Below are 14,012 nucleotides of genomic sequence, written 5' to 3'. Positions count from 1 at the left end.
TGCTGCGTGTCAAAAATCGTACGTAGTACGGATGAGTTGTCGAATCATATTAATTCTACGCGAGGTGAGGTGTACTATCAGCGAATAAATCGACGGAAACGAATTTGAATCAAACTATAGCCGGTGCATTTCCCCCACGGAAACGACTCACCTCCATATTTTAATAATTTACTAGTCTATCAAAACGATGTGTGCACTTGCCAAGTTCAGGTAAATTATAATCATCATTTATTCTTGTATATAATACATGAGTTTTAACTGCAAAAAAATGTCGACGTCTATAGCACGTTGCAGTTAAAATATTGGCGTAGAACAAGCAGTCCTAATAACAAAATGATGATAGCGTGCAAATATGCAATAACATATGTACAGTATCAGTGTCCAATAATATTATCTATTATGCATAGAAGCACGTGCACATTGACTCACTGGATTGGACACATCGAATGACACCCACTCTCGAATCAGACAGAACAGTGTCAATTACACATTGGTTATAACTATCACCCACGTCATAGAGTTCATCAACTTTTTCACCAGGGTCGGATTAGGCAACTGATGTGCTTAGGCTTTGCCAAATTTGGTACTGCGAATACTCGTGTTTCCGTACAGCACATACGTAGACCAATACAGTTAGATAGTTTGCTTTTTTTGATAGGTGCAATTTGAGTGCCCCTCAACTTCTCCTCAAATTGTGCCTTAATATAAAATAATATGTATGGACAAATCATACAGATTGAATTGGGCCCAAAATAAGTTCGAAACTTGTGTTATGGGTCACTAACTCAACGATACTATATTTTATAACATATACATATATAGACAAACATCTAAGACCCAGAGGTCGTCAAAATTTTTCTGCTCCTTTCCTTGGCAAATATTGTATGGAGAGCAAGAACCTTAAAAGCCTGTTAAAATACAGCAAGAAACACAATGTTTGAGTAATATTATGTGCAATTTAAAACCCGACCCTATTTGCAGTTCATCACAATTTTTTATCAACTATTTCATAACGCTTGTGAAAATGTAGGTCTTTCGTACTAGGTTACAATAGTCATAGATAGACACACGGACATGCAATGTGATTGATTACATGTAATAACATATGAATTGTAGATATGTGTACATTTTACATTTCGCCGTGTGATTCTTCGGGAAAGTTAGTTTGCGGCACATGATTAATTATTATCTTAAGTATTTTTCCAAACCATCAATCATATTTGGAGTTGTAATTATCATAAATGTGATTAAATATGTTTCTATCAATTTTTCGTTATTTTTCAAGGAAAGATAGAATAAGTGTGCACGCTTATATTATTTGCTTGGACTACTACTGGAGGTGCGTGAAGTCTTATAAAAGTCTGTTTTATGACTTAATTCTCTACTGGACTATATAAGGCGTCTTATGTCTCTTCTTTATGATGAATGTCACAATTGTAGTAATTTGTAACCATGTTAAACTACATAGTCTAGTTTTTTCACTAAGAAATTTTTTTACTGTAAGGCGACACAAACCCATGGTCACTCGTATGTATAATGAGATGTTTTTGCGCGGCTAGAGGTCTGGAGGGCAACATACAAAAACCACTGAAGTGGTTTGAGGTGTAGAGTGTAGTATAGGTAGGGTTACCATAATTTCTATTAACTAATACGGGACATACGGGTGACACTTTTTAGGTCACACACAGCATGATTACCCTAGAGCTGGTTTGGGAAAATTAATTTTTGCAATTTATTGGCGAATAAACATTTTTTTAAATCATCATCATATTGATAACACAATTCTTACATCAAGTGGAAATACGAGACACAACGTAATTTGGGATGGCACGGTCAAATATATTGCCAAAATATACGAAACGTATGGCAACCCTATAGGTGTAGCCGAGTACCGCAAGCTCTTGGAACCGGTCGCAGGTTCGACTCGAGGCTCCGACGTGTGCTCAATTTCTCAGAACACTCGGCTAATTTACTTTTTACATCTTACGAGTCTATCCTCATTAAAAATGAATTATAATTTAACATTTTCGCTAGAACCTCTCTGATTACACGACACGCTCACGCTTTTTCTACTTTATTTTTTTTAGTTAAATCGTCAATTTGAATGAAGGAAATTAGTTTAAAAGGATGAGTAAAAGAATCGTTCGATTCATGCATCATTAGCACTCACCCGCCGCGACGAAAGACCCTAAAGTCAAACGCTAGAAGTTTCACATACATTGACAAAACGCAAGGTTAGGCCATCCCTACGCCCTTCGAAAAGGGGAGCTCGGCCATCCGTGCAATGACCACTACCTGTAGCTATGTATAAAATCCCGGCACGTAATTATAAACAAAATTACTAAAGGCGACATCCGTCTCGTTTCCTCAACCGGGAAAACTACACTCAAGTTCGTCCTCTCTTTCACTCGCGGAGCGTTGATGTCTTTTGCTCCTGCCTTCGAAGCGTTGTAGTATATGTCAGATTTTGAGAGGCTGCAATTAGTTTTCTTTGTATCGTGTATCATTGATTATTGCTTCAATAATAATACGATATTATAAATGTAAACAAATGACAAGATGAGACAGTGTATTTGAAAAATTACAAAAAGTACGAATTTTCTCTGAAATTTTTAGGCATACTGCTGGATGCGATCGTTCTTTTTTGAATAAATGTGTTGGAGGCTTCGGAGGGCCGCGGGAGAGGAGGGATCAAGATCCACCACGGAGGAACCGGCCTGGCTCGGGTTACAGGCTATTTTAGGAGGGAACATTTTATTGTGCCGCATCTCCATATACGTATACATACATGATTTCAAACCATCTTAAGTAAAACGAAAGTATAGTCCATTGTTTACAAAGTACGAATTAGCATAAATAACACGCTACGTGATCATAACAGTGAATTTCATTTGGCAAAATCTTGAAGTAGGATTAACAATGCTATAATAAATTTATCAACTAAACATGCATAATAAATAGTTAATTTAGTAAATAAACAAGTTCTATAGTGAAGGGCTCACCTTCGCGCTGTGGTAGAGAGCACTGTGCCGAGTGGTCTTCGCTTTAGTCATTTTAAAATCCAGTCAATTGTCACCAAAACATGATTCTCATCACAACACTACGCTACTTTCATCGCGAAAGTCCTTAGTCCGTGTGAAAAACTGAAACTTCACACGCGTGTGTACACAGCACAATACTACACAATAAGGCGGCGAACGTGGGAGTGTGAGAGAAACGCAGCGCAAGCGCAAAGCCTGCGACCCTAGCGCCGCTAGCGTAGCGACGGCGTAGTACGGAACTAGCTGACGCGAGCGCCGCCCGCGGCTACGAAGGGAAACCACGCTACGAGGGGGTCACGTCGTCGGCCATTTTGTTCTTCGGACACCGTTGCCCGCGGGACGATGGGAATAGGGATAAGTATAATGTTTTTATAATTACGATATTTATATGGAATGTGAAATTACAGTTTTTTACAATTTCTCAGAGTAATTGTAAGTAAGAATACAAAGGTTAAACTCTATCGTGTCTATAACCTATGTTTTATTTTTATGCCAACCAATTCTATTTTAAGTACTATGATATTTCCGATCTTCACGTTTCTATTAATAATTTTGAATATTTAGTTTCGACTTCAAAATACTATTTTTGTTTCAATTTGATTGTGAATTAATTTTACAGAATCAATAGGATTCCAATTTCGAAATATTAATATAAATTTAAACATTTTTATCTCCAAGACAAACATCTCAGTATCTCAAATGTGTTAATAAAACAGCCAAGCTGATATCCATCGCAGCATTTCACAATTTGATACTCACGTTATTTACGCCGCCTATTTATACATATGCATGGGCTGTTATCTGACGAGCCTATTTCACATTAGTATAATTCTTTTGGATAGTGAGGTGATAAAAATTACTTCATTTTACTCGATATACCACGACACTGTAAATACGAGTGAGCCGAAAAGTCTTGTTCGTGTTCAAAACATTATCACCATAATAAGGATATCAGACCCATAAAAACTATGTAATTTTGCTAAAGGTACGTACAGACATGCATTTTTGGTAGCACTGTCATTCGAAATAGGTACCTAGTACTTTGAACTCAAATTGTAGATAAACCGATCAATTAAAAACATACAAACACAGCCTAAAAATTAATCCATTGTAAAGTAGAATAAGGCGCAAAGAACGAATTCGGATCGAAGATAATAATCCGTCTACCTGAGCTCGTTTTTTTGCCCGTGCGCAGGTGGCCGCAAGAAAAAAGTTCTACCGAAATAAGGGGAGCTTTTTAAAGTCGAGATGATCCACGAATAAAAGCTTCACAACGAATGGTAGGCGAAAACACCTTGCGATTTAATATCTGGCAGAAATTGTTTTATCGTCATGTTCCACATCAATTATTGTACTCAGATATTTTCTATAATAAATTATTATTTTTCATCTTTTGATTCTTCACATGCGCATTGGAAGTTGGCGGTGACTACAGCAGACATTGCTATAAGTAAAAATTTGGCGTCAATAAGTCATTATAAGATAGATTAAGATACATTATCATCATAAGATTCACGTGTTGAAAAAGAAATAAAAATATTTCGAATTCGCTTTCATTTTTTTAACCTGAAAATGTGTTCTAATTTATATTTTTATACGATTGATGTTTTAGCTGCCAGTAGCTGTAACAAGCTACGTAATTAATTATGTTTAAATTTAGACAGTCTATTTATAGTAATGTGACACAATTTATATAAATCGCAATATGCTGTGCAAGTATTATTTTAGCCAATACTGCAACTGTACTTGATGTATCTTTGCATTAGTTTATTTATCTATATAAAAGTATTTACAACATAAAGTACTATAAGTTAAAATTAAAAATTAAAAGTAAATAATAAATTAATTTAAATAAAAAATGGATACTATTTTTTTTATTAAACTTACATATTATTTATCCTATTTAAATTTTATTAAAATCTTTGCATGGATCAGCGATAAATATGTTGAAAAAACTTAAAATAAAAGTTTAATATAAATTGGGGATGACAGAATATCGTTGTTGATAGCATTTTGTGAAAAAAATACAGGACAGGATTTTGTCCAGTTTTGTGATTAAAGCAAAAATAATCGTAAAACTTACACTATGTCACGGTATAAGTACAGTTCATAAATTTAATACGTAACAATAAATCTGTACTCATGTGCTACTCACCACAGCACAATGGTGTCAAGTGACTTTTGTCTTTTGTCTCTGCGCACGTGCGATAAAACATAATACTTACGTACATATATACAGACATACAGTATAATGCGTGAGTCTGCGTGCAAGGAAAGTATCACTCTACTATGAGATCCGTGTTGTTATATGAGGTTCAAGCAATCTTCGGTTTATAATTATCCTTATATGGGCATTCCCTCTTTATTATTCGCAGAAATGCCTATTACAGACGATAAAAGATGCAATTTACAGATGAGTTTATAATAAAAGTCTTGTTACCACGTTTTTATAAATAGTAATAAAACATTTAAAAAAGCATACAAAATTCAAATTACACTGAACTAGCGGCCCGTCCCGGTTTCGCTCGGGTAAAAACATAATAAATTATACACCTAAACAAGGTCAGGAACCACATCTCCTTCCATATCTATTGGTGAAAACCGCATGCAAAACCGTGCAGTAGTTTTTTAGTCAACAACTGATGAATCAGGCTCATTAGAGCAAATACAAAATAAAATAAGTTGTTACAGAACCTTAACTTATTTTCATTCCTCAGTAATTGGTACGCGGTTGTCGGCCCAATTATACCTGACTCTAGTTAGAGAACCACAGTTAAAGAGAGTATATAAGAGTTACTTACGAGTATAAAGTTTAGTGTACACTTAAATTTTATGATTGAATGTCTAAAGAAAAACCAATGTTATATTATAGGATATGTGATTGGACTGATTGAACCATAAATCGTTTTAATAAAAACTTTAGTTACCGTAATCAATGTACTCAGAATCTCTCAAATACTCAAAATACAATACTAATCAAGGGTTTTCAAAAGTCATTTCATAAAAGGTCAAAAATTAGTTATGAAAATTTTATTGAAAGTTTCAGTAACTATTTTTCTCAAACAATATTGTAAGTCGTGCCAGTTCTGGGTTCATCTTAATTTGTATGAGAGTGAGGTGAGAAGCGGCGCTGGCAACATGGCCACCTATTTATATTTAGTCACAAATTGCAGGTTTCATTAAACAAGTTTTGAACAAATCTCTGATATTGGACGGCGCACCTATGAACACCTGGCTTTTGTTATGGAAATAAAACAGTTCTATGTCTTATTTTGTTTCCTCGAATACCGTCTATAGACCTTGATGTCTAAAAACTTATAGTTGCTTATATAGAGAGGAAAACACCTCGAAGAAAAAGCGTATTTGCTTCGAGATGTTTTGGGTTTTAAACTATCATTTGCAGATTTTGTGTTTCACGGGATTTTCTAAGCCAAAAATGTTAGGATGGAAATAGTTGTTCTATTGTAAGATTTTGCGGCTTGTGGCAAACGAGGCGACATAATTTTCATCGCCCAGCTCTAAATGCGTCGATTAAGAAACCTTACATTCATAATCCACATTCCTCTCACCGGAGCACGCAGAAGGGATTGCAGACAAAAACACGTGACGCCACGCATGTTCAACGAAAATGTACACATGATTGTATAGTCCACTGCAAAAGTTATAATGCATAGACTTCTGCAATGACGGCGTTAATAATAGATTTTGACAATTTCCGTGGAACGTCATCAATCCAGTCCTCTATTTGAATGTGTTCAATACTATTTCCAGCGCAGGCAAATATTTTGACTTCTTTTCACCTATATTTTTCTTCAGTTCCGGGAGTATTTGTTAGTGCTTATTTCTGTTTGCGTCCTCTAGCAAACTTTGTGCTTAGTGTACGCTATGAGCGTTGGCATTATAATTTTCTAATTTACAAAGATTTACATGTACATATTTTTGTGCTATGACTATACTCTGACCAAGAATATGTAATTAACAGACGTGTTAATTACTCCCTTAGCGAGTTCTTTTTATAATTTATCATAGCTGTCCGTACATTCCCTTCTAATCAAACCAGTCTCATTCTTCATTAGATTTACAAAACCTTGACTGTGTGCTAGCAACATATTATAATTAATTATTCAATGCTAACTGACATAAGCATAATTGTAATTTCTGGTGCATTGCGGTGTGAGACTAAACATTATATTTAGCACAGATAAATACCTACTTTATGTAAACTCAAATAGGTATTTATGAAGGAAAATAAAGACATGTTTCTATTCTCTTTGATATTTACAAAGATTTATAAAAAAAAATAAAGAAGATTAAGCTCCGTAATCAAATCAATCTGATTATAATCTGATTAATATTTTTAACACAACATTCTTTGACTAATCCTTTGATAGGTTTGTTCCATTTTTGTAACATAATCTTCTCGCTCCCCGTTCGACCCTTGGCACGATCGAACAAAAAAGCAATTTAAATCTTTTTGTACAAAAATTGGATGTGAGGTAGTAATAATAATATAACACTTATTTAGGTATGATAATGATCTACGGTCCTGCTTTAGAAATATAAAAAAAAGATAATCGACATTTTCCTTCCACAAGAAATTTAATTGATATTATATGATCATCTTCACAAATATTTTATAGCACCAATTGTAATTGAAATATAATAAAATGAATTGATGTAACAGAAATTATAAAAATTGTCTTTAGTTAAATTCACTTATTTGCCAATGTCTTTTAAACCCTTTTAAACTGTAATAACAACACACTAAACCTTTAATTTATTATTCTTTAATGTCAATTTAAATTATAGGCACTCTTCGGAAAATAGATTAGGTTTTTATTTCTATGCCATTAACACTAGCTTTATAATAATACCATTTGCAAAGACTAAGAACGTGTCTAACCGGTTCTATCTCTGTCTATAAAAGTATCTCTCATCTAGAGTTTTTTGGAGCCTTCAGACATTAGAAGAAAGCAAATTAGATCTTATCTACAATATATAAAGTTTATTATAGCTTGTTGGAGCACGCTATATGGTGTTATTGACTCTGTAGTAAGCCGTAGTAAAGGAACGGGTTTTACAAGAGGAAGTGCTAAGTGCTAACTTCTTTCAAAAGCCTTTCGTTTACCGTTAAGGAAATTTAAACATATTGAAATATAGATAGGTATTATTTGCAAACTGCAATTTGTTTTCTTAACTTTATATATTAAATTTAGTTCATTTTGTCAGAGGTAAAATGTATAATATATTGTATAGTCAATATAATATTATTATGTACCTACATTTTATGCAAATAAATATACCTATGATTGATTGATTTATCGATAATATTTTTTGTATGTATGTTGTACCTGAGATCTTAAAACTTGTGAATAATAACAACCGGAATATTAAAAGCCTACCATAAAAAATGTTTCTTACAAGAATAATCACTAAGTTAAATTCCATCATAAGTTCTAGGGAAGAAAATTACACAAAGATACTGAGGCATTTAAACAAAAATATGTGCTCCTACAACACTGCGTATAGCAAATACACATGCGGTTACATCTCTCAGTCACTACACAACGAATCAGGCGTTTCAACACGTTATATTTTTCAAATATTTTGTACGTATTTATTTGCTAAAATTTCTTAAAAATTACCTATGAAATATTTCTATTGCAGATGATATCATTCATTGTATTGCAAACATAATTTTTGTAAGAATATTAACTTCAATCTTCAATAGTGAAAGATAATAATTACATTTATCCACAATTTATGTTATATTGCTTAACAAAACAACACACGTAACATACTCAGGTAGGTATACCTATATATATGTAGAGTTCATACATAGGTCGTATCTGGGTGCGTCCGTCGAATACAAATAGGTGTTGAGTAACATAAAATGCAATATATGGTAATTTTATACACACGACAGGTATTGTGATAATAGACTTCTTGGAAGATAGTATTAGCAACAACTTTTAATAGAACATCTTTTAATAGAAATAAAAATGTTTATTTACTGCAGGAGCTTCTCATGTTGATGTGAAAAGCTAACGAAATAATCTTGCAGTAATTTAAACTTATGTACTCGTACATATAAACATAATTTATTTTTGATCAGTAAAATTGCATCAGTATTATGGTATAGGTAAGAGCAAAATATGATATATTTTGGGTAGCGTACCAAAAAAGGAAAACAGACCCTTATAGGATCACTTCGTTGTCCGTCTATTTGGCATTCTGTCAAGTTGATAAATGTAAAAAAAAATCAATGTATGACTCCTATTTTCAAATTTATCGCCATGCGATCGGATAATTCAAACCATGCGAAACAAACAATCACTACCGTGTCGATACACTTGTTTCCAATAAGCCGAGCCACGTAGGTGGCGCCATTGTTCTAAAAATATGTTCCCAGATTATCTATCTAGTAACAGCACAGCTATGCGGGTGTCTGCTGCGAATTCTCACGCAAACCGTCGACAATACAGCGTAACACCAACAAACACCGCCATTCACAAAACTGAGTTCAATAATGGCGGATTTAAGGGGGACACGCACTTTGGCCGCACTTTGGCACACCCCCATTGGGTGTTTTGTGTACCGTGTATTTATGTGGATTGCACCATGATATTGCGGTAAAAAAATGCTAATGTAGTGTTGCACATTGATAGGATAGGCGGAATCTAGGATCCGACTCTCTATGGCTGAGTAAGAACATAGATAAAAAAAAGTCTGTGAAACACAATTTACATGTGAAACCTTTTTAAACATTTAAATTTTCTATTGTTTTGAATTTTTCTATTTATTAATACAAAAAATTTTACCTTCCTAAAAGAAAATCTGGATCCGTCCTAATTTCAACCACGAAACAAACTGTGCGTGTCAGTGATTATGCCAATAATTCAGCTATTACTTTAACAGTAACCGTTTCCGACATTAACCCGCTTAGATTATGAAACAAAACCCTTGTTAGCTCGTGGGATTTATCTACGAAAAACATTCAATAGAAGTTATTAACGACTATATTTTACACAAATTGATTACGATCTCAACTACGCTATCATTATTTCTGGCCTTAAATCAAATACACAAGCTTGTACAAAATAATACAAATAAATTGATAGTTTGAAAGTGATCTAGTTTCACAATCTCTGTTGGAGGTCGATCATTGGCTAAACAAATAAAGTTTTATATTCAAATCACTTCATAAAGTCTGACAAACATCCCAGTAGATTTCTATGGCTATAAATAAAATCTTTTATATATTTCTCGCTGTGATTTACATAATTGATGCCCGGGGAATTGGACCACGCATATAGCACTATAGATTAAAAACAGTTTCTCCAAATGTGACCGGTTTGTCTTCGTGCTTTATGGTTTTTTTTTATAGATCTTAAACAACCGGATTTAAATATGGCTTTTATCAAGCAGATACGCTGAGAATGAGACTAAGTAATCTACCTAGCGAATACTATCCTTGCATGTTCTCTGGGCTTTTTGAATAAAGTTAAGAGTCGTTCCGAAACAAAAAATAATCTAAAACTGGCCAAATTTAATCAAAATGTGTAGTTCCACAAATTGTATTGACTCACGTATCTGAACCATTACTAAAAGTTTTACTAGGAAAATCTACTTGTAACCTTGTGTGAGAACAACGACCTGAGAGTTTAAGTATAGTTTTAATAATATAAATACAATGATTGTTTATTTGCCACTATGAGAATTTTCAACTTTTTCTTAAAATAAAACACAATCAGTTATAAGTTAATAATAGCAGTCGAATGCAAAAGCGGTGCCTACATAACAAGTAGATACTTATATAACCAAAGCAAGAAGAAGGAATATATTGTCTCTGTCTACCCTATGGGAAAGGCGTGATAATATATAGGAAGGATTATACTATTAATTTTATTACTAAATGGCCTAATTAGACTAAACCTGATCAAATTTTAAAGAAATCTTCTTCTGGCTTTGTCTATAGGGGTGGTATCGAATGGTTATCCCATTTTTGAGGCCCACAAAAACGGTACAGGCACGACCTTCACAAAACTAGAGCGTGCAGGAATGCTCCCTGCTAACCACTATCTATACAATGGGAGATGAATCATTGGCCCAGATCGAAAAGGCTTTCTCTTGGATGTGATGTGGCCCCTAACTGTTGAGATAAAATACCTCGGACCGTGTTACGTGCAAAGGAAAGACAAACATATCTAGCACGTTAAATAACTTTGTGTATTGCAAGGCTTAGATGCAAAGATCTCAATATTTGTATGTTCGGGAACGAAGACACCGAAGTAGCCCAATCTCTAGATTCATAAAAATCACACATGTTATGTTTACAAATTGTGTTTAATATCAAAAGATGACGATGTCTAGTTTGAGTTTTTGTTGATTTCTGCCAACATTAAGGTTTCCCAATAATCCCTAAATTTAAAAATAAAATCCTAACTAAAATATACTAAATATCGTGACATCAATAAAAGCCGCTAACAGCATATATTTTTTATCTGCAAATTAAATTATTTTAAGATGATTGAACAGTCAACGCCACATCAAGTGACCCACAGTATTGTGCTCAATGAGGCAGTAAAAGCGGCGAATTTCCAGTGAAGTTAGGAAGGTAGCTGCAGTTGGCCGTACTACAGAAGAAACCTATGAACCGCGACAGCAGATAGTTTCTCACGATGATCTCAAGTCGTGTGTCCAGCGCAGGCGCCGGTGACCGCTCGTGGGAGACGGTGTTATTTTGCTAGATTCACACGTGCTCACGATTTAAAAAAAAAAGTAAGTAGTAGTAGTTTTTTTTTCAATTGTTATGACATTTTTATTTTGAGTTTTGAGACCAACACTCCTTGAATAAATAAATATATAGGGACAAATCAGACATGGATGTTCTATGAGTCATAAGTTAAACATTCTTTCTTTAACAAATTTTATTGAAATCAGCCAATTTGGACGATAAAGCGTAGACACAGAAAGATAGACTTTCGCATTTATAATATTAGTATGAAAGTATCCATGTTACATAGGTAAAGTTTACAATTAATACAAAAGTCAGGGAACCATATGATAGATATCTTAGAGAGTACGTAATGTAAAAGTACAGTACATCACAGAGTTCATTGCCAGCGTAGCTAGACGTTCATATTAGGAAACTATTACGGATGCGGCCTGGTACACTTGGGAGTTATGGAATGGGGCGAGTGGACCAGTCAAGATGTCGTGACTGCTATAATCACACGAGACGAGACCGCGGTCAAACTTTATGACGATGTTTAATTTATTGAGGAGAAATAGATTTCATAGGATAACTGTTACAAACCATTAGTATAATAGGCAATAAACAATTTCCATTTTGCCTAAACACTGCCAGTTCACTGATATTTAAGACGAAATGGGAGAACTGAATCTGAATACATCTAGCAAAAATAGTGACTCAACAATACACATATCTACATTACATTACTGATAAGATCATCTTACTTCTGGTATGATAGTAATTTGTACCCTGCATTTTGGTGTGACTTGATGGTAACTCGAAAGCAAGATTTGAACGTGTGGAAGTACTACTTCCTTATTTCAATAATGAAATCATACAGATTAAGTTAGCCCGAAAGTAAATTTTAGACTTGTATTACGGAATACTAACTCAACTCAACCAAGACGGAAAAAGATCATTTTCCACCATGACCTGCCGAAGAGATACAATCTGGGGCCTTCATATCAAGATATAATTTTCGACCAATATGTGGGTGACCTACCTGCCTGAAATCCAGGGACCTCGTAGCAGTATTCAATGACCGTGTATATAATAGATGTTTTTCATAGTCAATCAGAAGCTGCGGGCTCCGCGACCGCAATATGAAATGCGTTTCAAACAGGGAAGCTGGATTTAACCGCGCTCCCACAGCAATGCTCTCAATAAATTGAGACAATTCTCCACTCAAGCTATTTCAATAACTTCTCTCCAGGCTATTTCAATAAATCTTTATACAAATTTAGAAAACGTTTCATTATGTGGCTATAGATTGGGTTGGATTGTAATGTGATTTTGAAGAGTTGTGTATATTGTGCAGTCATCGTAAGTATTTACAACAAGCTCGTGTGAAATGTGCATTAATAGTACGAGTATATACCTACGACCATGTCGTGGCCACGCAGATGATTTTGGAACAAATGATTAATTTGGTAATGGTTACGTTAAGCGTTAGTTATGTATCGCTATAAAGCTCTAATGGATATACAATATATAACGCCATTTTATTTAAGATCCCGTGAGACTTTCCACAAATTCCCATAAGAGTTGAATCCAGTAACGACGAGTAGAAAATAATTAACAGGACAATAGAACTTATATCAAATTAACAACGCAAAGGAATGGGGATCTTATAATTATAAACTGGACACAGAGGTCGCGTAACAATAAAATTACGCGTTTCGTTTCCTACTCCTTGTCCTTCCTTATTGCAGGGTTGTTATAATGAATATTGAATACTCCTGCGCATGAGAGTTACCTTTGACCGGCCGAGCGCCTCAAGTGCAGTAATTAGATCGTCAGAACCACTGGCAATAAAATAATAAGCCTACAGAAGGTAGAAACTCTTTTTTAAATTTGTTGCATTATCGAAGGGTTGTGCTCCGGGATAAATCTCTCTCTTTGAACTTGGTGTGTCTCTGCCATGTCTGTTGTGTGTCCTCAATTCAATGAAATTTGGTCAAATCTACTTCCTGCCAGCTATAGCAAAAGGTCTTTCTGATAATGCCGGTCGAAAACATCGGATACAGCTTGCAAAGAACAGAATATGCGTGAATCATGTTTTTGGTAAGTTTCACGAATGTCCGGAAGTTGCTTATGTCTTTTTCTTTTGGAATAGAACTCAAGTTACGGCTCTGTACTTCAAGTTGTAGTTACGGGCCGGCGTCTCGCTCGGGTGGGTTTCCCACACGTGGTGGCGGGGCGAGACGCCGATGACG

General features: G+C 34.7%; 1 protein-coding gene across 3 annotated transcripts in view; it reads right to left on the bottom strand.

Annotated features, from left to right (window-relative positions):
* The window catches only part of ec (echinus), a 76,731-nt gene that overhangs the window by 34,473 nt on the left and 28,246 nt on the right, over window positions 1–14,012 (bottom strand). Inside the window, exon 1 of one of the 3 annotated variants that reach the window (XM_053747363.1) lies at window positions 3,003–3,210. The exons of the other annotated variants lie outside the window; for them this stretch is intronic. Coding sequence (XP_053603338.1) covers window positions 3,003–3,053 — 51 coding nt within the window. The 5' untranslated portion in view covers window positions 3,054–3,210. Of the gene's footprint in view, window positions 1–3,002; window positions 3,211–14,012 lie in introns of those variants that run through there. 3 annotated transcript variants of the gene reach the window in all.

The sequence above is a fragment of the Plodia interpunctella genome, chromosome 7, assembly GCF_027563975.2.
Source record: "Plodia interpunctella isolate USDA-ARS_2022_Savannah chromosome 7, ilPloInte3.2, whole genome shotgun sequence".
NCBI lineage: Eukaryota > Metazoa > Arthropoda > Insecta > Lepidoptera > Pyralidae > Plodia > Plodia interpunctella.
This window is presented reverse-complemented; position numbering and strand designations above follow the sequence as displayed.